Source organism: Marmota marmota, unplaced genomic scaffold (assembly GCF_001458135.2).
Source record: "Marmota marmota marmota unplaced genomic scaffold, marMar, whole genome shotgun sequence".
Taxonomy (NCBI): domain Eukaryota; kingdom Metazoa; phylum Chordata; class Mammalia; order Rodentia; family Sciuridae; genus Marmota; species Marmota marmota.
The window spans coordinates 53,910,175-53,931,307 of NW_026000005.1; the positions used below are offsets into that span (position 1 = coordinate 53,910,175).

Sequence of the window (21,133 nt, forward strand, 5' to 3'; positions counted from 1 at the left end):
CAGGATGAGGGGCAGTCGCCGGGCACCAGGAGTCCCCCTCCCCCTCCCCCCCTCTGTCCTGGGGTCCTGGAGCCCTCTGGGGGGGGTGCTGAAGACCCTAATGGGGGCTTGGTGTCTTCTCAGCCCTTCTGCCTCCCACAGCCCTGGGGGAGTGGTCCAGGACAGCCTGGCCCTGAACCTGGGCTTGGTGAGGACCGGGGGGCCGGGATCCCAATGCTCCCCGGGCCCTCTGCTGCCCCACCTCGAAGCCCCACATGGCTGCTGTATTCCCACCCTGCAGGGCGCAGGGCCCGGCTCCACATGGGCATTTACCTGAGCCGGTCCCCCCTGGACCCCCACAGTTGGACAAAGCCCTGGGTGATCTATGAGGGCCCCAGTGGCTACTCTGACCTGGCATTCCTAGGGCCTGTGCCTGGGGCGACCCCAGCCTTTGCCTGTCTGTTTGAGAGCGGTGCCAGGGTCTCCTATGAGGAAATCTCCTTCTGCATGTTCTCTCTGCCCGAGATCCTGGAAAACGTGCCGGTAGGCCTTGAGCCACCCCCCTCTGGGGACAAACCTCGGGGGCACTGCAGGCCCTCTTGATGGGCCCTCTGGCTGGGCACCCTGGGGGGGGGGTGGAGTACACAGAGAGGAAGGCTGGGGTGACCACAGGATGGACAGAGCTCTGCACCCGGCTTCTGCCCTGGCCGTGGAGGGTGAGTGTGGAGGACCCTGCCAGTGGAGGTGGAGAGGTTTGCATGTGGGTGGGGTGGGAGCAGGCCTCTTCCCAAGGCTGACCAGGTGGCCACTGCAGCTCTGGAGCTGGACAGTGAGCCTCAAGAGCCAGGGTCTCGTCTGCCCAGATTTTCCTTCCTCACTGGCAGCTCCTGTTCAGCAGACAGCTAATTATATCTAGAAGACAGATAACTCTCTTGTCTATCATCTGTCATCTATTTACCGATCAATCACCTGTCATCTAGCTGTCAATCATCTATCATCCATCAGTCATCTATCTATCTATAGGCATGTTGCAGAAAATATGGAAGATGTAGACAGCTCTCAAGAAGGACTGGAAGTGCCCCGAGGAGCCTCTCCTGGGCTGTGCATGGCCTTCTGTGTGCCTCCCTGACCTCTGGCTTGCTGGGCACTGGTGCCCCTTGGTGGGCACTCTTGGCCAGCAGTAGGTCTCACACGCCCTTATGTCATTTCTTCACGAGTCCCTGTCCTGTGACCAGCTCCTTGGGTGTTTCTGGTCTGAGCTCCTCCTGAGGTGGCATGGCCGCCTTGGGCTGTCTTCCCCACAGTGTGCCGCATCCAGGAAGCCTCCAGGCTACAGAGGGTCCCCAAGGGAGCAGAGGACCTCTTCATTCTGGGGCTCTGTGCTGCTGGCAGGGAGCTGCTGCGGGGGTCACCACTGGGCTTCAGTCAGGGGCAGGAGGAGGAGAGGAGAGCCCCTGGCTGCTCAGGCCTGTGGTGACGTGTTTCCTGGGTCACCAGGTCCTGTAGCAGAACCCCGCAGACTGGCAGCTCCTGTTCAGCAGACAGCTGTTTCCTCAGGGTTCTGGGGTCACGAGGGCCTGATTTCTGGCTTGTAGGTGAAGAGTGAGACTCTCTGAGGCTCCTTCGTGGGCGCGGATCCCTCCCGAAGGCCCTACCTGCTCACGCTGCCATCTTGGGGGCAGGGATCTCAGCACCCTCCTGGGGACGCATTTGGACCCTCAGCTTCCGTGTCTGAGTCAGAGAAGAGCAGGTCTCTCTGAGGTCCTGGGGCCACATGGCTGGAGTCCTTATAGCCCCTCCTCTTCACTCACTGGGGCCAGCTGTGTCCCCACCATGCGTGTCCAGCCGGGTCCTCCGATGGTGACCCTCTTTGGATATAGGGTCTTTGGCCTCCATAACCTTCCTGATGAAATCCAGGAAGGCTGCCTGGGTCAGGGTGAGTCCCAACCCCAGGACAGTGTCCTCCCAAGAAGAGGGGACTCTTCTTGAGACAGCTCTCCAGAGGACTGGAAGTGGCCCGAGGAGCCTCTCCTGGGCTGTGCATGGTCTTCTGGACCCAGGAGCCAGAGCAGAGTGGTGGAGTGGTGAACCCCTGAGTGGGAAAAGGCAGGTAGAACCTCCCCAGAGCCTCAGGGAGCGGAGCCGGTGGCCCTCTCACCTCAGATGTGGCTTCCCTTGAGGGTGCTGTGGTCCTGTGTTGAAGCCGCCCTAGAAGTTACGCCACGGTTTCCTCTCGGGCTGTGCTCCCACAGGGACCTCCAGATGTCTGCCGAGCTGCGGGCCTTGTGCTGGCCAGAGCCACTGTGCTCCTCCCCTGCCCAGGGCTGGGTCCGGCCATGGCTGCCAGGCAGGTGGCTTGGCCCGAGGCCATCTGGGACCACCACAGGGTGCTGACCTCTTCAGCAGAGCAACCGGGCCAGGCCAGGCAGGTTTGGGGAGTGCGGCCGCCTCATGGGGCCCAGGCTATGGAGGCCAACCCCGCGGGCAGTTGGACAGGTTAGCAGCCACTCAGAGGAAGGCCTGGCGGTGCCTGACTGCAAGGCTACAGGAAGGGCCTTGTCCCTGGAGCTGGCTTCAGCAGAGGCGTACCTTCTCCAGGGTCTGTTTCTGAACTCTGAGCCTAAGACCCTGGTGGAGCTTGCCCACAGGGAGCCAGTACACAGGCCCTGAGGCTGGGCAGAGGTGTCACTGTGCCCATGCCCAAGGCTGCCCACTTCCTTCAAGCTCCAGGGGCTCCAGAGACATCTGTGGGGACCACCCACAGACCTGCAGCCCGCCTTTCCCACACCCTGCTACAGCACGTCTGTCCGGCCCTGTGGTTCCACTCCTCCCTCCCTCTTTGTTGTCTTCTTTCCAGTCCTGGTGCGCTTCCACTGAGCTACCTCCCCAGACTTAGTTTTTTTTTTTTTTTTTTTTTTTGGGCAGGCAGGGTTTCTAGGCTCAGATGGGCTCCATGCTCTTCCCTGTAAAGCCAATTCGGTCTTGGAGATTTTAAATCAGTACACCTCCAGCACCCAGTACTTGCTGGTTCCATGCTGGTAAGACTGTACCCCAGGTATCTCCTCTTGGGTTCCACTCATATGGTGGGGGAGCCAATTCTTAGTCTCCTACATCATCGGTGTACCCCATGTTTCATAAGTCTTGGGTTCAGTCTTCAATCTCTCCTGCCCCCATTCTTCCTAATTCCCAGCTAGATGCATCTCTCCCAGCCAGTCCTGCAATGAGTCAGATTGGAGGGGATGGGGTAGAGCCAGATAGGTTTCCCATGACCAGTTGTCCCCTGTGTAAATCTCTCTCCACATTTGATTTTCTCTTGGTCACTCAAGCACACTGTATGTCGTGCAGTGTGTGTCACTGGGCCTGTATGTTAGGTCAACACCGGGTTTGCCAGGAATTGGCTTCCTCAGCTGCCGGCCCCACACCAAGGCTGCAAAATGGTTTCTTCCTTTGTCCTCCTCCGCACAGCACACCACCTGGGGAGATGGCAGCTTCTTTCCCCACACAGGGATATTGTGCAGGTGTGTTGGGCAATGTCCTTGATCTCTAAATGTTCTGTATCCAGACACAACTCAGACCTCCCAAAACTGTGGGTTAATTTAATTCCCTTATCCTTCTTCTATGCTCATGGAAGGACTGCTCTGGCTGGTGCTTCTGGCCTAACCATGGTAGTGGCTGTGCCACTGGGGATTTTTTCCTTATTTTATTATATTCAACCTTCTGAGTCCCTGATCTGCTTTGAATGTCCANTTTTTTTTTTTTTTTTTTTTTTTTGAGGCAGGGTCTCCCTAAGTTGCTGAGGCTGGCCTTGAACTTGGGATCCTCCAGCCTCAGCCTCCTGAGTTGCTGGGGTTACAGATGAGTGCCATTGTATTCAGCTGAAAGGAAGGACATTGTGACACATGTTACACATGGGAAGACCTCGAGGACATTATCCTGAGTGAGATTAGCTAGCCCCAGAGACACACCCTAGGTGATTTCAATTACCCAAGCTCCCCAGGAGTCAAATCAAAGAGACAGAGAGTAGGAGGGGGTGCCAGGGCTGGGGAGAGGCCGGTGTTGCAGGGGGCTGGGGGTGGGGCACACAGCGTCTGAATGTGCTTGCCGCACCCGGTGCGCACTGTGCCTGGTCAGGGCTCTCACCATAAGAGTTGGGGACCCGCACAGCCCCTGGGGCACAGTGCACTGCCTTGTTCAGCGTCTTCTGACTGGTTCAGGCCGTTTCTAGGCCTTCCCCCCAGCAAACAAAGCTGCAGTGAATGTCCAGAGCACGGTTCCTCCCAGACAGAGCCTCGACTTCCCCAGGGTGGATTCTCAAATGTGCAGGGGCCGGCAGAGGCTGCCAAGGCTTCATTGTAGTCAACGATTCCTTCTCCAGCGGGAAGCGAGGCTGCTCGTGAGTGTGCACACCCACTGCATGACAGCCTCCTGTGTCTCCCAACGTGAATGTGCTGAGGGCCCATTGGCACCCCCCGCACTGGGGGCAAAGGTGGAAGGTAGAGGTCAGGGCCACCAGCGTCTCGGCCTCCCCTCTGTCCCATCGACTCCCTCCTTCCTTGCTGGACAGTTCTCTAGGCCCCATTGAGAACACTGAATTGGAGCAGGGCAGGTGAGTGGGGGCCTTCCCAGGTGGCATCTGCAGAGGAGAAGAGAAGGAAAACAACCAACTGTTCTGTGGAGGGGTCATCTTCTTTTACCTCCAAACCTGAGACAAGTCAGGAAGGCACGGAGACTGGAGGAGGCAGAGCCCGTAGGAGGGGCATGGAAGGCTGCCTGGGGCCTCTTCCAGGATGCCCAGGACAAACGAGGCCTTCTACTGCATTTATGAAGAAGCAGAGTGGACGTGAGTCCTGGGGCGTCCATGCTGCATGACCTCTGAACTCCATAGTCTAGGCTGGTGGGCTGGAGTGGAGTGGCCACGGGCCCCTTCAGCCTGCTGTGGGTGTGGCAGCTCTGCAGTCTGGTTTGCAGAGTCTCAGCTCAGCAATGCCTGTGGTCACCTCGGACCTCCAGTCAAAACTGCCAAAGAAAAAGCATCCTGAGCCCATGGACAAAGTCCGTGGAGACCCAAGGTGGAGAGGTCCTTTTTCAGTGCTGGGGATGGAACCCAGGGCCTTCCTCCAGCAAACCAAGCTGCATTGAATGCCCAGAGCACGGTTCCTCCCAGATGGAGCCTCGACTTCCCCAGGGTGGATTCCCAAATGTACAGGGGCTGGCAGAGGCTGCCGTGGAACCCGGAGCCTGGCGCATGCTGGACAGTTGCGCCACCCTAGCTTCGTCACTTTATTTTTGAGACAGGGCCTGGCTAAACTGTCCGGGCTGGCCCTGAAGCAGTGATCCTCCTTCCTCAGCTTCCAGCTTGAGGTTGTGGGTGTGCGCCACGGCGCCTGGCTGAGGTGGGGATCTTAAAGCCAGATGGGAAAGTGGGCTTCAGGAAAGCATGGACTCCCACAGCAGCCTCAGGAACTGGAAAGCACTGGGTGATGCTGGAAGAGAGCTGCCCCTACGTCCTGCCAGGGGAAGTGCCTTGGAGAGCGAAGGCCAAGGCCAGTTCTCAGACACGGGCAGTGGCTGATGTGCAGGGGTCCTGAGCGGCTCTGGGTAGGAGCACCTGCTTCCAGACAGAGGCTCAGGCTGCTTCAGTGCAACAGCAGCAGAAGCCTCCCGTGCTCAGCCCTACGCAGGACACATAGTGGACAAGCCCTGGAGTGGAACCGTTCTGCTGAGACCCTCACGTCACCCAGGAGGGGTGGAGTTCCAGAGTGGAAACAGATGGCTGGGACTCTCGCATCACCCAGGAGGGGTGGAGCTCCAGTGCACGCTGGTCAGCGCCAGGACACAGTGCTTTCTGGCAAAGCAGCGTGGTCACTAGCTGACCAAGGTGACCGACAGAGACAGGAAGGTGTGGACTTGAAGCAGACCAGGAATGAGAAGAGCTGCCCCGAGCTGGGAGGGCAGAGCAGGAAGTAGACGTGGGGGGCTGACGTAGACCCCACATGCCCAAACTGCTGTACCTGTGGACTGACTCATGTGCCAACTGCAGGTCAAGGTGGGGCTGGCAGAACCACACCAGAACAGCCCCAGCCCCATACCCAGCTATCCATGACCCCCAGGTGGGGACGGAAGGCAGGGCCTGGAGCATGCCCACAGTGCTCGACCACCCAGCCCCTCCCAGCCCCCAGTCAACCGCACTCCACGGGCCGCAGACACAGATGAGGCACAGAGACACATAAGGCTGGCAGCCAAGGGGAAATAATGACCAGCCACAGGACGGAAGGGGCAGTGAGGCAGGGTACTCACACCTGAGAGAGACCTTGCTGGGGACAAAGGGGATATTTCAAATGATGAACATCTTGGTTTACCAGGAAGTTACAGTGATTCTAAATGTGTCTGGACGTAATACTCTGCTTCAAAATATAAACCCAAAGTGGACAGACTCAGAGCCCAAACAGTAGGCAGCTTCTCAATTACGACAGAAATTCTGAGACACATCTCCCTAGAATCGATGGAGCAAGCCGACAAAGCAGAGATCAGTTAAGACGGGAGACTGAAGACTCGGCCAGTTGAAGACACACAGCTGGCTGACATGCGTGCAAAGCCACAGAAGCACTGGGCAGCCTGCGTCAGATGCCCCGAGCTGTGAGGACGGCAGCACACTGGCCTGTGTAGTCTCCACGGGCTCCAGGGGATGGAATCACCTGCAGTCGAGCTGCCGTCAAAACAAAGGGAAGTCAAACAATCTTCCTGTGTTCAGAAGTCAGGAAACCACGGTCCTAAACAATGAGGGTTCAAAGAAGCTACACCCCTTCACGGTATTGACCCTGAAGAATCCAGGTCATCTTACTAGAGTGACACATGCAGACCCGTGTCTATAGCTGTACAATTCACCACAGCCAAACGATGAAACCAGCCGAAGTGTCTGTCCGTACACGAATGATAGAGAGAATGAGGTGTAGATACACAATGGAGTTTTATTCAGCCATAAATAAAAATGAAATTATGGCATTTTCAAGAATATCAATGGAACTAGAGACCATCATATTAAGCAAAATAAGTGAAACTCAGAAGGTCACGGGTCATCTATTTTCTCTCATATGTGGAAGCCAGAAAGGATAAAAAAGAAAACAAAGGTGGGGTTGCTCTCCTAAAAATCATAAGGAGATCAGTAGAGGAAAGGAACCAAAGGGCGGTGGTACTGGCCAAATTGTGTCGTATTGTGAGCAGGGGTGGATAGGAACAACACATCCCGCCATCGTCTGTGACGGTGATGCTCTGATAAAAAATGAGGGAAGAAAAGAAGCTACATTTACATTAGTTATGTGAACATAGAGCCAACTTGTGGGATGAAGCCAAGCCGGGGAAATGTGCAGCCTTAGCATGCACATGTTGGAGAGAAGGGAGCCTGAGGTTACTGACCTCGGAGAGTTGTGGAGGAAAGGTAGGAAGGACGGAGAAGTGTGCACCACAGGAAGGGGCCCACAGCTGGGGCTGCACGGCGGGCCCTCAAGGCTCATGAGAAAAGGAAGAAAACACACGTAACTCCAGAGAACCTAAAAGCTCAGTGAAGAAAACAGACAACTGATTTAAAAATGGGGAAAAAAGATGCTCACAGACCTTTCCAAAGAGGACAGGCTGCAGGCAGCTGGCCGGCCCCCTTCCTGCCACCAGGAACCTGAAATCAGCACAGCAAGGAGACACCACAGCCCCCACGGCCGAACCCAGAGCCACATGGAGCGTGGAGCGGGGCTCTGGGAGGCCGTGGGGTGCTTGTTAACATCGAAACACACTTGCCTCAAGACCAGCGATTGTGCTCCTCCTGTTCACCCAAGCCCCTGCACCTGCCTGCTGAGAGCTGGGCAGCTGCCCAGGCCCCGTGGTCGGTGGGTGGAGAGGAGCACGGGCCGCGGCCCTCAGGCCGCAGAGCACCATCCAGCCCTGAAGAGAAGGCACCAGCAAAGACACGGAGGGAATTTAAATGCACATTTCAAGGGAAGAAAGTCACCTGCAAGGCTGCTGTGACACATGACAAAGGTACTGTGGTCACCGTGGGGGCACGGTCTGGGTAGCAAGCTGGGTCCCAGAGGATGCTCAGGACACTGGGCTGTGCATCTGTCAAGGACCATGGACAAGCCACGCTGGAGCATGTTGTCAGCCCTCGAGGGGGCGTTGCTGCAGGTGAGGGGCAGCCCAGGGACTACAGCTCCTGCCCACTTTTCCTGCAAACCTCAAACTATTTTTACAAGTGAAATTCATCAATTTAAGAGTATAACAAAAACTCTACTAGTAAGATAAAGAAGAAAGACGTCCATATTCATACAATCTGCGGGATACAGACTTGTGCAAACGTGACCAGCCACGGGACCTGGGCTCAGGACATCCGCCCTGGAGACCCTGTGCACCCTGGTCAGAGCTGGGCCCACTCACTGTCCTGGCCCTCAGGTCCCTGCACATGGTGCCCAGATGTGTGGTCACACAGGTCTAAGTCAGCAGGCTTTGAGGGAAGCAGGCAGCCTCCTGGTGCAGGTGGGTTGCTCTCCCTAGTCGCCCAGGGCCTCTGAGGAGGGAGGAGGGAGGGAGGAGGGAGGGCCCAGGAGCTCTGGACCAGGTTCCCGTGCTGCCTGATTGCAGGGCACTGGTCCCTTCAAGCCTCCTCCGTGCTGTAGCTCTTGATTTCCCTCCTTCCTGAGACTGAGCCCACCCCATGCAGGGAGGCACTCCTTCACCTGTTGGTGGATGTGGGGTCACCTCTGCCACCTGACTTCGGGGAATGGCACTGCTAAGCACCTGGGAACCGCATTCTTTCTTTGCCTGAAGGATATTCTACTAGGCAACCACTGGTTTTTGAAATTAGATTGCAGTAAAGCATAAGAATTAGAAGTGACCCTGCTGTGTGACATATGGTGGTGATGATGACACCCCTGTTCCTGGGCTGCAGCCCTTCCAGCCTTGCCTCTGGGCTGGGTGTTGTGAGAATGACGGCACAGGATTCCCCACCAGTGAGTGGGCAGCCCGACTGGGTCAGCGGGTGCAGGCATGAACCACTGTTCACAACCAAGGGGCTGCGGGGCCTCAACTGCCCCTGGAGCACCCGCCACACCTCGAACTTCCAGAAACTCTGGGTGCAAATGGTGGAAGGGTCCACCCACATTGGATCACTGACCCCTGGAGCTAAGTGCTGCCCCTGACCCGTGTGGGCAGGTGAACTTCAGGTCGTTCGTGTGAATTTCCAGGGACACCAAATAAAACACAGACACACTTTACCTTAAAACAAGCTTCTCAGCCCCCCAAATGGGAGAGCAAGAGAAAGTCACGAGAGGCTGGCAAGAGAGAGCAAGCATGTTTGGAGGTGGGCTTTAATTGGGGGGACCCTTGTTCTTAGAAAGTTCTATCCAAAAAAGGCAGAAGGGGCAGGGTTATGAGGGACAGGGGAGTGTGATTCAACCCCAGGGGTGAGACTTACATCTGAAGACACACCTTTCATTTCCTGAGCTGGGACAATGTCCAAGTCACCACAAAATGGAGTGACTGGTCAGAGTCTCCTGCTTCAGAACTGGAAGGCAGGGGTCATTCAGAGTGGCTCCCCACAGCTGAGACCCCCAGGGCCCACCCACCTCACATCCTGAGAGCCCCCAAGTGCCTTGGAGGTTCCAGGTCACCCGCTCTGTCTCCTGCTGCCCCAGGGAGGGCCTTCAGGCCTCTGCAGGTTCTCCTGCCTGGAGACTTGGTTGTCCCCTGGACCCTAAAGGGCAGGACCTCAGGCTCCCAGGAGGGACTGAGACAGCGTCCTTCATGAAGGGCCTCAAGGTGGGACTTTAGGACTAGGGCACAGGAGAGGCAGGTGCAGGGCACTGGGAGCCGGGTCCAGGAGCCTGGGGCCATCTCTCTGTCGCTCTGGGGACCACCGTCTGGGGTCAGCCCCACCTTGCTCCCAAGAACCCAGGACTGGATGAGGAGCCCTGAGACCAGCTCCACAGGACCCCTGAAGCGGCAGCCTCTGCGGGTGCACAGGGAAGACCCAAAGCACAAGCATGGGCGGTGGGCACAGCTCAGCCAGGGCTGTGACACATGCCCCGGGGCAGAGCGCGGCATGGAAACAATGAGAACACAGCTCTCCGTGGCCCTTTACGGGAAGGCAAGGCGGGTGGGAAGTGCTGACGACTGCTCTCAGTTCTTATCTGAGCCTGCTGTCACCACAAGTGGCCCCGCTGCCAACTGCACCCAGGCAGGCTGCCTGGCCTTCCCTCCCTCCCTTGGTCTTTTGTTTTAAACTGGTGCCTGGTGATTACACGGTGTAGTGGCCCCACGAGGCGTGCCCACGCAGAACCTGCTGGAACCATCTCATTCGCAGAGCCCCCGCCCCTTCCTCTCCCTCCTGCCTCCCTTTTGTTTTCATGAGACTGTTTTCCCCTTCTCCTTTTTCCTCTCCGGCTCCCACATCTGACCCTTGACTCCAACCAAGCTCTTTGAAACAGAGTGTGTTGATCAATTTGATTTTGGAGTTTTCGATGCTCAAATTGGCACGTCATCTTGACATGACTCTAACTCTTCCTTGCTTTGGGGGACAGTGAACTGTCACTGTTCTCCTGCTCTCTGCTGAGCCAGGGGCTCCTCAGACCACAGTGATGGGCTGCCCCAGCGGGAGGCGGCTCCGGCCAGCTTGGGGTGGTCTCTTGGCGGCAGGGCCAGCTGTGGTCCCCGGTGCCGTTCTCATTCCCCAGGTTGCCCATCCCTGGAGGTGTTTCCACAGGGACCCCGGGGAAAGGGGTCTTCTAGACTGCCAGGCAGGACCCTACCCTCCCAGGCTGGGTCTTCCCTCCTGACGTCTGAGGCTGTGCCCTGCTCCTCGCATCCAGATCTTGCCCAGCAACTCACTGCTGTGCCTGTTTGCTTTGCAGGGCTGGAGGACAGTGCTGGCCCTGTCATGTCTGTGTCCAGCTTCTCCTGTCACACTGTCCACAAATGTGCCAGAGCAGTTTCTGAGGCTCATCTCCCATCCCAGAGCCCCGGCACTTGCTGGACACTCCGTCTTGCCAGGTCTCCAGAGCCACAGACCTCCTGGCCTGTCCTGGATGTGGTCCCAGTGGGCCTCAAGCAGATGGGACCCAGGGCAGTGGGCTCAGGAGGAGCTTCAAGGGCTGAGTGGTGGGCAGTAGCAGCACCTGAGGAGCTGGGCCAGGTCCACTGCCCCATGCCAGGAGTGGGTGGGGAGGGGCATCTGCCAGGTCCCTGGTCATGAGCCAGGACCCCAGTGTGGAGTAGGAACTGCCTTCCCTGGGCTGGTTCTCTCCACTCGGGCGGGAGGCACATCTGCATCCTGGCCAAGGCACCCCGGCCCCTCTCTCATGGCCTGGTGTTGTCCACCTATTCTGCAGCAACCAACCCTGGGGACATGCCCAGGAAGGGGTCACGGGGCCTGAGAAGGACTGACAGGCCCAGGGGACACTTCTGCCCACTGGGGACCTGGGAAGGGCCTGCGGGTGAGGAGTGGGTGGGTTCCCCACTGCAGTTGGAGGTTTTCACAGCTGGGGAGCTGTGTGAGCAGAGACCAGGGTCAGGAAGGCTGCTGTGTTTTTGGCACTTTCTCAAGTCAGGCCTCGGGAGGGCCAGCACCTGCCTCCACCTCAAGCCTCAGCCCAGCCCCTCGACCTGTCCGCCCTCCCGCAGCTCCGTGAGCAGGACAGGAGGCCCCAGGCTTCTGTCATTATTTAATAGAATCCAAGAGAGCCCAAGTCCTGACTGCAGAGGTAGCCCTGGTCAGTCCAGGCCCTAGGTGCCCTGTCCTGGATGGCATAAGAGTAGGGGCACCCAGCACAGGGAATACTTGACCACCTGGCCCACCCTTGGTGGGAGCCCCGCCAAGATCTGCTGAAAATAAACACTGTGACTGAGAGCCAAGGAGAACTGGACTTCCTGGAGAGGACACACGGGGACCCGGGGTGCCCGTGCCACTGCCCCACTCCTCCTGCCTAGGATGGCCATGGCTGGGAGGGGCCCTTGCTGGTCTGGCTGACATGGGACCCAGTCCTCCAGGTGAGCAGGGAGGGTGCTGCAGGGCCCTGGGGCAGGTGGCCTCTGGCTCTGCCCTCTCCCTCACTGCCTCAGCCAGCTGGAGGACAGTCCGAGGTGCTGCTTGGACCTGTATGAGGTGGGAGGGTCCCTGCAGAGGGTCTGCTGGCTGTAGGAGCTCTCTTCTGGCTTTGCTGAGACTCCATTAAGCCCCACGAGCATGTGGCCCCTGGGCCCATCTGTGGACTGCCCCTCCGTGGCAGCCTTAGGGCTGTGTCCACTGTGTGCCTGGACATCCTTGCTGTGAGGTGCCTCCCAGAGCCTGCCCCTCAGCATTCTGCAACCAGGCCCCAGCTTTAGGCTTGGGGCTCCCTGGGAGGCTGTGGGGGGCCACGGTGACTGGAACAGCAGGATTCGGAAGAGCTGGGCCCAGGCCAGCTATCTCACAAGGCCTGCAGCCATGGCCATGTCCAGCACTCCACATCGGGAGACGGTGGGCTGCCACTGCCAGCTCATGGAGAGCATGGAGAGGAGCATCCATCCATGGGTCCTGGGCAAGGCTGGCACGGGGTGCTTGGTGGTCACCACCCAGGTGGCTTGGCCCCTGAGAGGCCCCTGCTGCTCTGCCTCTTCCTCAGGGAGGAGCTGGCCCTGGGTTCTTGGCAGGAGGTTGGCAGGATGCCAGTGGTCACAGGGGCCAAGAGCAGTGTCCATCCTCAGGCCTCAAAGGCTGGGGACCCTGGGGGCTGTCTGCTGAGCCCCTGCGGCCTGGGGATGAAGGGAAGACAATGGTGGCATATTCGGTGTGTATGCAGGAGGCAGGGGGCTCAGGGGTGGGGGTTCTCTCTCGCCACTGGAAGTCCAGCTCCCCGTAGTCCAGGGTGGAGACCGGCACTTCTGAAGCCTCCTCCTTAATAGAGAGAGGGAAGGAGAAGTTGGCAACCTAGGAGAGGGTCCTGCACCCCACAACCCAGACCTGGGCTTCAAGGCCATCCCCCATCGCCCCTGCGTGACCTGAGAGGCAGCCCCTCTTCTATGGCTGTTTCCCCTTGTCAACTGTCCCTGGCACTCCTGTAGACCCAGGGTTCCAAACTGTGGTTTCTAGCTCTCTTCTGTCCAGAAGAGGGTAAGCAATGCCTCACCCACACCACAGCTCACAGGCAGGCACACCTGTGGGCTGCGGAGCACGAGGGTGTGGCTCTGGGCACCTGGGGGAAATGGTCCTGTAGGCCCACAGACACCAGCCCCTCTGCCTGGCCAAGCCCTGAGGCAGAGTGTTGGTCACTCGGGTAGGGGACCCAGACTCACCAAGGGCTGCTCTTTACTTCTGCCTCCTCCAGCCTCTGCAGGGAAACACATTCTGAATCCAGGGGCAGACGCAGGCTGTCCTCCCAGGAGAGGGCCTTAGTCGGGGTCCCTCCCTGGGGCTTCCTCGCCTGCCTGGGGTTTTTCAGACCCTGTGGGGGTGTCCAGGGAAGGGTGCCATGACTTCCTCCCTGGGCAGGGACGGGCCTGCCTCTGCCTCCCCCTGGTGCACGGTGACAGAGATGCTGCAGTGGCCCTCCACGTGGCAGAGATGCTGTGTATGGCCCTGGCTGCCCAGAGGGGCACACAGCACACCCTGAAGCACGAGGAGGAGGGAGCTGGGCATCAGAGCCTCCGGAGAAAGTGAAAGGGACCTGGCCACTCTGAAGGGGACGTGGGGCTCTGTTCGGGCTGCAGGGCAGCATCATGTCACTGGCACTCTAAGAAGCTCGTCCAGGACAACTGGAGGTGGCTGATGAAGGGCTGGGACTGCAGCACGGACTCTGATCCCTCCCTCCAGCCCGAGAGAGGCCTGTCATCATCAGTGACTCGAGGATGGGCTGTGTGCACTGTGGTGACCACAGGCCCCCACTGTGGTCAGGGTGTCGTGTGGGCAGAGGAGCGGGAGGCCTGGCAGAAGCTGGGGCTCTGCTTCTGCAGGACAGTGGCAGGGCTGTGACAGGCCTTACCTGGCCAGGCTGTGGAACAGGTGGTGGCCAGGACCCAGGCCAGCAGCAGCAGCACTGGGACACCCACCAGGACGCTCGTGACACCAACCACCAGGCCTGGAAGCTGGCCTGCTGGCCTGGGCGAGGGGCGGGGATGTGCTGGGAGGGGCTCCAGTGTCGGGGACTCTAGGACCCTGTCTGGAGGGCCAGAGGGACAGGGGTCAAGGTCAACCATATTGTGTCCCCCAGGCCTTCAGGGGGACCATTACCCTCTTCAAAGTCTGAGGAATGTCTCCTCAGATCCATGGAGACAGGCCAGGGTCCTGGCCTGACCTGGGGAGGGCTTCCAAGCACAGCCCACTCTGGGGGCACCTGGCACCCCTCAGAGGCACACGGGGCTGGGGGATTCCAGAGGGCCCTTGGGGTGTCAGGTCCCGCAGAGCCCTTGACTGAGCCGGGAGGTGGGGGGGTCCCTGGACAGGAGGTGCTGCCCACCCTGGCCGTGCCTGGTCTTCACCTGTCACCCTGAGCTCTGCAGCTGTAGTCTCCTGGATCTGCACCTTGGAGGACAGGGAGATGGCCCCGCAGAGGTAGAGGCCACTGTCACTGCGCTGTGCGGAGATGACGCTCATGTGGAAGTCAAGCCTGCTGGGCAGCTGAGTGACTCGGAAGCGGGGGTCCCTGCCAGGCTCACTGAGGCCACTGCGGAAAGAGGCCAGCTTGATGTTCTGCTTGCTGGGGCTCAAGCGGTACCAGTTCAGCACCAGGTGCTCCGACCAGTTGGAGAAGCTGCACGTGAAGGTGGCGTTCGCCCCTTCCTGCACCGTGAGCCGAGTTGGGGAGCAGCTGAAGAGGCTTGAGGGCCTGTTGGAGGACTCTGAGATGGACGGAAAACAAGCAGCATGAGGAAAGGGCCTGGGGCAGCCCACGTGACCCTCCCCTGACACGTCCTGGGACAGGAGTGGCTCTCACAGGCTTCCCTGGCTAGAGTCCCTCGGCAGTGCCCTTGCCCACCTTCCTCCAGCCTCTCCTGGGGCCCTGGGGACCAGATGCTCACCTCTACACAGGGCTTTCCTTTGACTTTCTTCTGAGACCTGAGACTAGGGCTGGGGTCCAATATTCTGGCTCTGAACCAGGTTCCCCTAGAGACCCTGGCCCTCCTTCCCTGGACTCCAGGTTGCCAGTCCCCCAGAGAGGGCTGAGCTGGGGCTTTCATGGGCACTGGGACTCAGGTGGCCTGGCCTGGCCCTGGATAGGGTCACAGGGATGCTGAGCTGATGGGGAGGGACCTCTCATGGAGACCCCAGCCCTGGAGGAACGGGGCTCCTGGGCAGGTTTGGTTCTGATCTGTGCCCTGGCCCAGAGACCATCTGGCATGGACAGTGCTGCCCTGGGCAGTGGGCAGGGTGGGGGCCCACATGTCCCAGCCAGACCCTGGGACTGGAGATCACAGCAAGGGGCCCCCAGAGACCAGCTGGGCCACTGTGCTCAGATGAATCGAAGGGGAGGCCTCAGGGCTGGGTTCCCCGCGCTCACGGGCATGTCTCTGCCAGGGCCCTGTGGGGACACTCCACACAGCACACCCGGGGGAGACCCTCTGAGAGGTGGGCAGGCTCTAGGAGGTGGTGCCCATGACCTCCCATCCACAGTGGGAAGGTGAGGCACAGGCCTGAACCTGCTGCAGACCCATGAGGCTAAGCCCGCGCACAGCGAAGGACCCTGCCACGCACACACCTCAGGGCGCTGCCCAGCCTCAAGGCCAGCTCTGGGACCAGGCCGTGAGGACACCCTCCCACACTTTCTCAGTTTGCATCCTCTGCTGCTGTCCTGCTCACATGCCAGCTTCACCCCAGGTGCCCGCTGCACAGCGGCAGAGTGAGGCTGCCGGGGCCACGGTCCCTCTGTTCCAGGGACAGGATGGCCTCTGAGATGACGGGCTCACGGTGGCCGTGGCGCCAAGGAAGAAGAGGGCCAGGCATCGGTGGCGAGCCGACATGAGCCCCCTGGCACGAGGTGGACAGTGCCTGGAGTTGGGGTCTTTGAAGGGCCTGTGGTGGCCGACCTGCTGGGTAGGGCGCCTCCTCCCCACCCCAGGGCAGGCTGGCTGCACCACGGGTCCCCTGCTGCCCACTAGCCATGGATGGTGAGGGCCCCGGAGGCCCAGTAAGCTGCAACTGAACATGAGGTGGGCACGACTCAAGAACTGAGCTAGGGGCCTCCAAGGGCCTGCACAGAAGTGTCGAGGCTGCGCCCAGGAGGCCCTGGTGGGCTGTGGTGCAGGTCTATGGCTCTGTGAGGCCAGGAGGAGCAGGGGAACGAGGAGGTCGAGGGGACTGGAACTGCCAGGCCAGAGCTGGGATGGCCCGTCCAGGCGGGCTTCCTTCTCAACAGGGTGACGCCCACTCTTTTGCTCATCAGGGTGACACCACAGCCATGGTGAGCCCTTTTCTCTGTGACCCTGTGTCCAAGTCACACATAGCAGCTGGGCACGCAGGCGCCTGGTGGTATCAACACGCACCTTGTTCTTACTTTGGATCAAGAAACACATGAAACTTCAAAGAAAACCTTAAATAAACATTTACAGTTGGACTTAAGAGTCTGTGGATTCTACCTGCTGGGACACCAGATCTGGGTGTGCTGGTGCTGCTGCCAGGGCTCCATGTCACGCTGCTCCGGGTCAGGGGCCCCTCTTCATTCCACCCAGTGTGGCCACTCTGTGGCCTTCTTCCGGGTCCAGAAAAATGGGGTACCCTACCCGGCTCCCCAAATCCATGGCCACACCCAGGCCCAACCACCAAAGCTTCCAAACAGATTCTCCTGCCATCTTGCAGAAAAGCCCTGGGCCAGGCCAGGGGACCTCAATCTCGGGAGCCTGTCCTGTCCCGTGCAGCTCCACCAGGCGCCTGTGGCCTGTTCCCTGTTGGCCTGGACGGCCCAGGCCTGTGGGTACACCCTTGCTCTCAAGGCTGGCTCTGGTCGGCCCAGGTAAGACCCAGTAGGATGGTGCTGGTGGGCTCCAGGACCATTCCTCACCTTCCCTCACCCGCTGCTGCGCCTGAATGTGTGACAATTGAGACACTTGCCTGTCTGCTGTCCTCCCTCTCACAGGGGACTGTGATTGCCTGGGCCTATCCTGGGGTCTCTGCCCTGGCCCAGTCTGGGTGACCTGCCTGGTTCTGTCCAGATCTTGCCAGGGTGATCGCTGCCAACTCTTGACCACCCCGGCACATGCCTACCACACTGGGATGCCTGTCCCAATCTGGCTGAGAGGTGCCAGCAGGGCAGGGAGGGCCCTCTCACAGACATCACCCTCACTGTGGGCCAGGCCCGGGAGGCAGTGCCCCTGGGGCAGGGCTGCCCTGCTGTCCTGCTGCTGCTCTGGGCTGCTTGACCAGGGGACTGCTGAAGCAGTGCTGTGCTGTGATGGTCAGGGGCTCGAGATGGCTGGGCCAGGGCACAGGAGCACAGAGGGGACCCCTGCCAGGCATTTGGCCCACCCAAACGGAGGAAGGCGACCCTGGACATACAGGGCCCAAGAGGGCCCTGGTAATGGCTGGGCACAGGCTGGGCCTTGCTGGGACATCATGGGATTCATCTGATCACAGGGACAGGCCCTGGTGACGGAAGTGGGGGAGGGGCTGAAGGCCTGGGCAGCCCTCTGGAGGTCCCTCTCCTGCTGGGCTGTCTGGCCTGGGGATGGGCAGAGGGAAGGCTACACGTCCTCCTGGGGGTCCATGCACAGACATATCTGGGTAGAAGCACAAGGCGTGTTTTAAAAATGTCTGAGTGACCAGCTGGGGGGCTGGGGTCAAGGTGCTGTGCCCCAGGACTTCCGGCTTTTCTACACTGTCCTCCCAAACGCCCTTCCTTGGGTGATCCAGGATCTCAATGTCGCCTCTCTGCAAAAACTGCCGTCGAAGCTGCCCTTCACTCTGCAACCTCGTGGCACAGAGGGGCCTCTGGCCTTTCTCTGAATCACTCCCCCGCTCATGGACCTCCAGCTAGGCCCTGGGTACCCAAGGCTCGCTGGGAATGTCCTCTGGGGACCCACGGAGAAAGCCACCTGGTTCAGCCCCTCTGCCCACCTGCCTGGGCAAGGGGTCTGGGACAGGGGAGGGGGTCGTCGAGCACCCCAGGGTGCCCAGCAGGGACGGTGTCCCTCAGCTGGTCCAGCCCTGCCCCACCTACCCAGGGCTTCCACCTCAGGTCCACGGAGGGTTCCATGTTTGTCCCAGAATTCAGGTGTCAGAACCCCGTCCCCACAGTCACATACTAGAGGCATCTGGAGGGGACCGACAGGGCTGTGGGGCTTGGAGGCCCCACCAAGGAGGCCAAAACCTCGCTCCTGACTCAGGCAGGTCTCACGTGGGTGCTGAGAGCACTGTCAAGTGAGTCAAGGGTCCCCAGCACCCCCACAGGCTCTTATCCACCCTGGGGAAAGAAGTGCCCTCACCCTGTGCCCAGGGTGGGATCCCTCAAGGCAGCCACCATGCTCCTGGGCAGCATGGAGCCGCTCGGGCAGATCTCAGCGGCCACAGCGACCCACACCGGGCTCTCTGGCACAATGCTGGCCCGTACCCGGACTCCGAGAGCACAAGAGCCAACAGACAGAGGCAGCTGAGAACCCAGCTGGGATGTGACACCGGCGGAGCCCTGACGCTGCCCCATTCAGGGGACGGCAGCGCAGCCACATGGGCCCTGGGAAAAGGAGCATGAGTCAGGGTGCTCCTGGGCTGCTTCTGGTGAGGGTGCTGGGTGGAGGGGGTCCCCAGAGGGCCTGGCTGGGTACCTGGAGTGAGGCACCCGGAGGTTGAAAGCCTGGCAGTAACCCTGAGTGGCAGGGAGCTGCGGGTGGTCTGTCCCTGAACTCACGCCTGGGGTCCTGTGCTAAGGTCACCACAGAAGGCACCCTTACCAAGAACAGGGTGGCCGGCACAACTGGCCAGGAGGAGGTCATTTTGGAGTCGGGCAGGCCCTCAACCCGTAGCATTGGGGAGCTGGCAGAACAGAAGACAGGGACAGACTCACACAGGATGAATGCAGAGCTCAGGAGATGCTTCCGGAGCCCGAGATGCCAGAGGCGGCTGGCCAGTCCACAGGCTGGAGGGAGGTCCCCCTGGAACGGCCAGAGGGTGCCTGCCTGTCTCGCAGCCCCAGCAGCCTGGCCGACCAACACAGAGGTAGCACTGCGGTCAGCAGGCCATGGGCTGGCGGCGCTACTGTACTTCAACTTTTCCCTACGGTATTCTCCCTAATCACAGGTAGGCAAAGATCAGCAAATCTGACTTTAGAACATGCCACTGGCTGTGTGGTACCTTGATGGTGGAGCACGGGCCCAGCGTGGATGAAGCCCTGGGTTCCACCACCAGCCCCACCAAAACCAAACAAAATCCCTTAACCCCAAAATGTGCTCTGGGTTGGGCTGGGCACTTTTCACAGATGGTATGGTGAGTCTCATGGCTGACAGGCCAGCACTAAGTCCTCGAGCTGAAGGGGCGAGAGGCAGAGAGGCTCTGACCTGCCACCGTCACAAGGTCACCACTAAGCAGGAGCCGTCACCTAAGTGTCCCACTTCAGGGCTAAGTCCTCGTGGCTCTTACTCCCCCAGGAGTCTGGGGTACCATGAACATGAGTGAGACCCATGCAGAAGGTGCAGGACCACCCATGAGAATGACCAGGATGAACGATGTGAGTCTGTTGGGGACAACGGAAGTCCCAGGCATCCAGGGGCCCTCAGGTCTGGCAAAGGGTGAGCAGGACACTGCCTTGATGAAGTTTACGGTGCTGAGGGTTACTGGTGGGGAAACTGAGGCACAGCACCTTTGAGAATCTTGCCCAGGCACAAGCTGCCTCTGTCTGGAGGCAGAGATGACCTCCCCTTTCTCAGTGTGGGGTGCAGGCAAGCTCTGGCACAGACCTTTTGTGTGGGGCCATGGGCTGACTCACAGCCACCCTATACCCCTCAGTTCTCTTTCCTCAGACCAGGCACAGCCCTCTGCCAGGCTCCCACAACAAGGCCCCCCTTCTAGCCACAGGCCCTTGGCCACCATCTCCAGGTCTGCTTCCTCCATGGAGGCCTGAGAGCAACCCATGGGTCTTCTCAGAGAGGCCAGCTCTGAGTGCGGAGGCAGGCCCTTGCTGAGGACCCAGCCACAGCCAGGCCTCAGAGAGGGGCCTTTGGGCATAAGGAATGTTAGGGTGGCCCAGGACCTGTCCCTTGTCTGGGTCCGGCCAGGTCAGAGGGTCATCCTGGCCCCGGAGCTGGGAGCCCCCTTCTCAAGATGCCGGCCTGGGCCTGGGCATTCAAAGGGATGGAGATGTGCGGCACAGAAGAGTCAAGGGCACGGGCAGCCCAGGGAGGGGCTTCCTCCACTGTGGGCAGGAAGACCAGGGGCTCCCCTGTATGGGGCTCAGTGCCAGGGTGCTGGACCCCAGGACTCCAGCCTCCCCAGAGCTCATGGTGGTCACTAGAGCCCCTGCTGGCAAGCGCCCTGGAGTCTGTCCAGAGACCTAGGGGGCTACCTCCTGGGCCCACGAGGGGCTGGAGGACAGATGGCCAGTATACAGGACAGTTAAAACATCAGCACCCCATCTGTGCTCTGTCCCAGCGGGGCTGCCCCATCCACACCCAGGCCTGGCAGACTCGACACACAGGGCCCTGGTGCCAAGGCCTGGGGCTCTGGCCAGACTGACCATGTTCTGCAGAGAAGGTGCTGGCTGGCATCCCACACCCAAGACAGCTTACATGGCACAAGAGTTGTGCCTGCCAGAGAGCAAGGAGGGCAGAATTGGAGGCCAGAGTAGGAGCCTCACCTGCCAAACACAGCCCCCCCCCCACCTGCCCCACCAAAGCACCCTTTCCCACCACAGCCGCCAAGGGTGCCAGTCCCTCTGAACCAGACCCAACCCTGATCCCATGTCTCGGGGCCCCATTACCTAGGAGCCATCCTGGCCTCCAGCCCAGCTGCAGCACCGCCCAGGCCAGCAACCAGGTCACCCACCGGCCCTGCATGCCCAGAGAGCCTGCCCGCGCCTCGCACCAACTGCCGAGGCCTCCATAGTGGCTCAGTCAGAGATGGCAGGAAAGGAAACCGACCTGGGTCAGTAGGAGGGAGGGGACCTGCCCTCGGCCCCCGCCCCCTCTTCCTCCACTTCCACGTGGGCGGGGAGAGCCTGGG

General features: G+C 60.0%; 1 protein-coding gene across 5 annotated transcripts; it reads right to left on the minus strand.

Moving 5' to 3' along the window:
* Window positions 1–9,311: 9,311 nt before the first annotated feature.
* Window positions 9,312–21,045, minus strand: Pdcd1 (programmed cell death 1). Of its 5 annotated transcripts, none has more exons than XM_048808960.1 (6): window positions 20,892–21,045; window positions 14,473–14,832; window positions 13,977–14,153; window positions 13,404–13,577; window positions 13,291–13,325; window positions 9,312–12,892 (listed from the first exon to the last, which is right to left on the minus strand). In XM_048808960.1, the coding sequence occupies exons 1-6, from the start codon at window positions 20,965–20,967 to the stop codon at window positions 12,671–12,673; spliced, it is 1,044 nt and encodes a 347-aa protein (XP_048664917.1). In that variant the 5' UTR covers window positions 20,968–21,045; the 3' UTR covers window positions 9,312–12,670. The 5 variants fall into 5 exon arrangements, with proteins under 5 accessions (XP_048664917.1, XP_048664918.1, XP_048664919.1 ...); XM_048808961.1 differs by having other exon boundaries at window positions 13,404–13,603; XM_048808962.1 differs by having other exon boundaries at window positions 14,473–14,657; window positions 20,892–21,029.
* Between the last annotated feature and the right edge of the window lie 88 nt (window positions 21,046–21,133).

Excerpts from the sequence above, each read along its gene's own strand:
- Pdcd1 (XM_048808960.1), bottom strand. The coding sequence starts at position 20,967 with ATGCAGGGCCGGTGGGTGACCTGGTTGCTGGCCTGGGCGGTGCTGCAG. Across the intron at positions 14,833-20,891 it reads GAGGCCAGGATGGCTCCTAG|AGTCCTCCAACAGGCCCTCA; the intron begins GTAATGGGGCCC and ends CGTCCATCTCAG. Across the intron at positions 13,578-13,976 it reads CTGTTCCACAGCCTGGCCAG|CCAGGGCCATACACAGCATC; the intron begins GTAAGGCCTGTC and ends CCCTCTGGGCAG.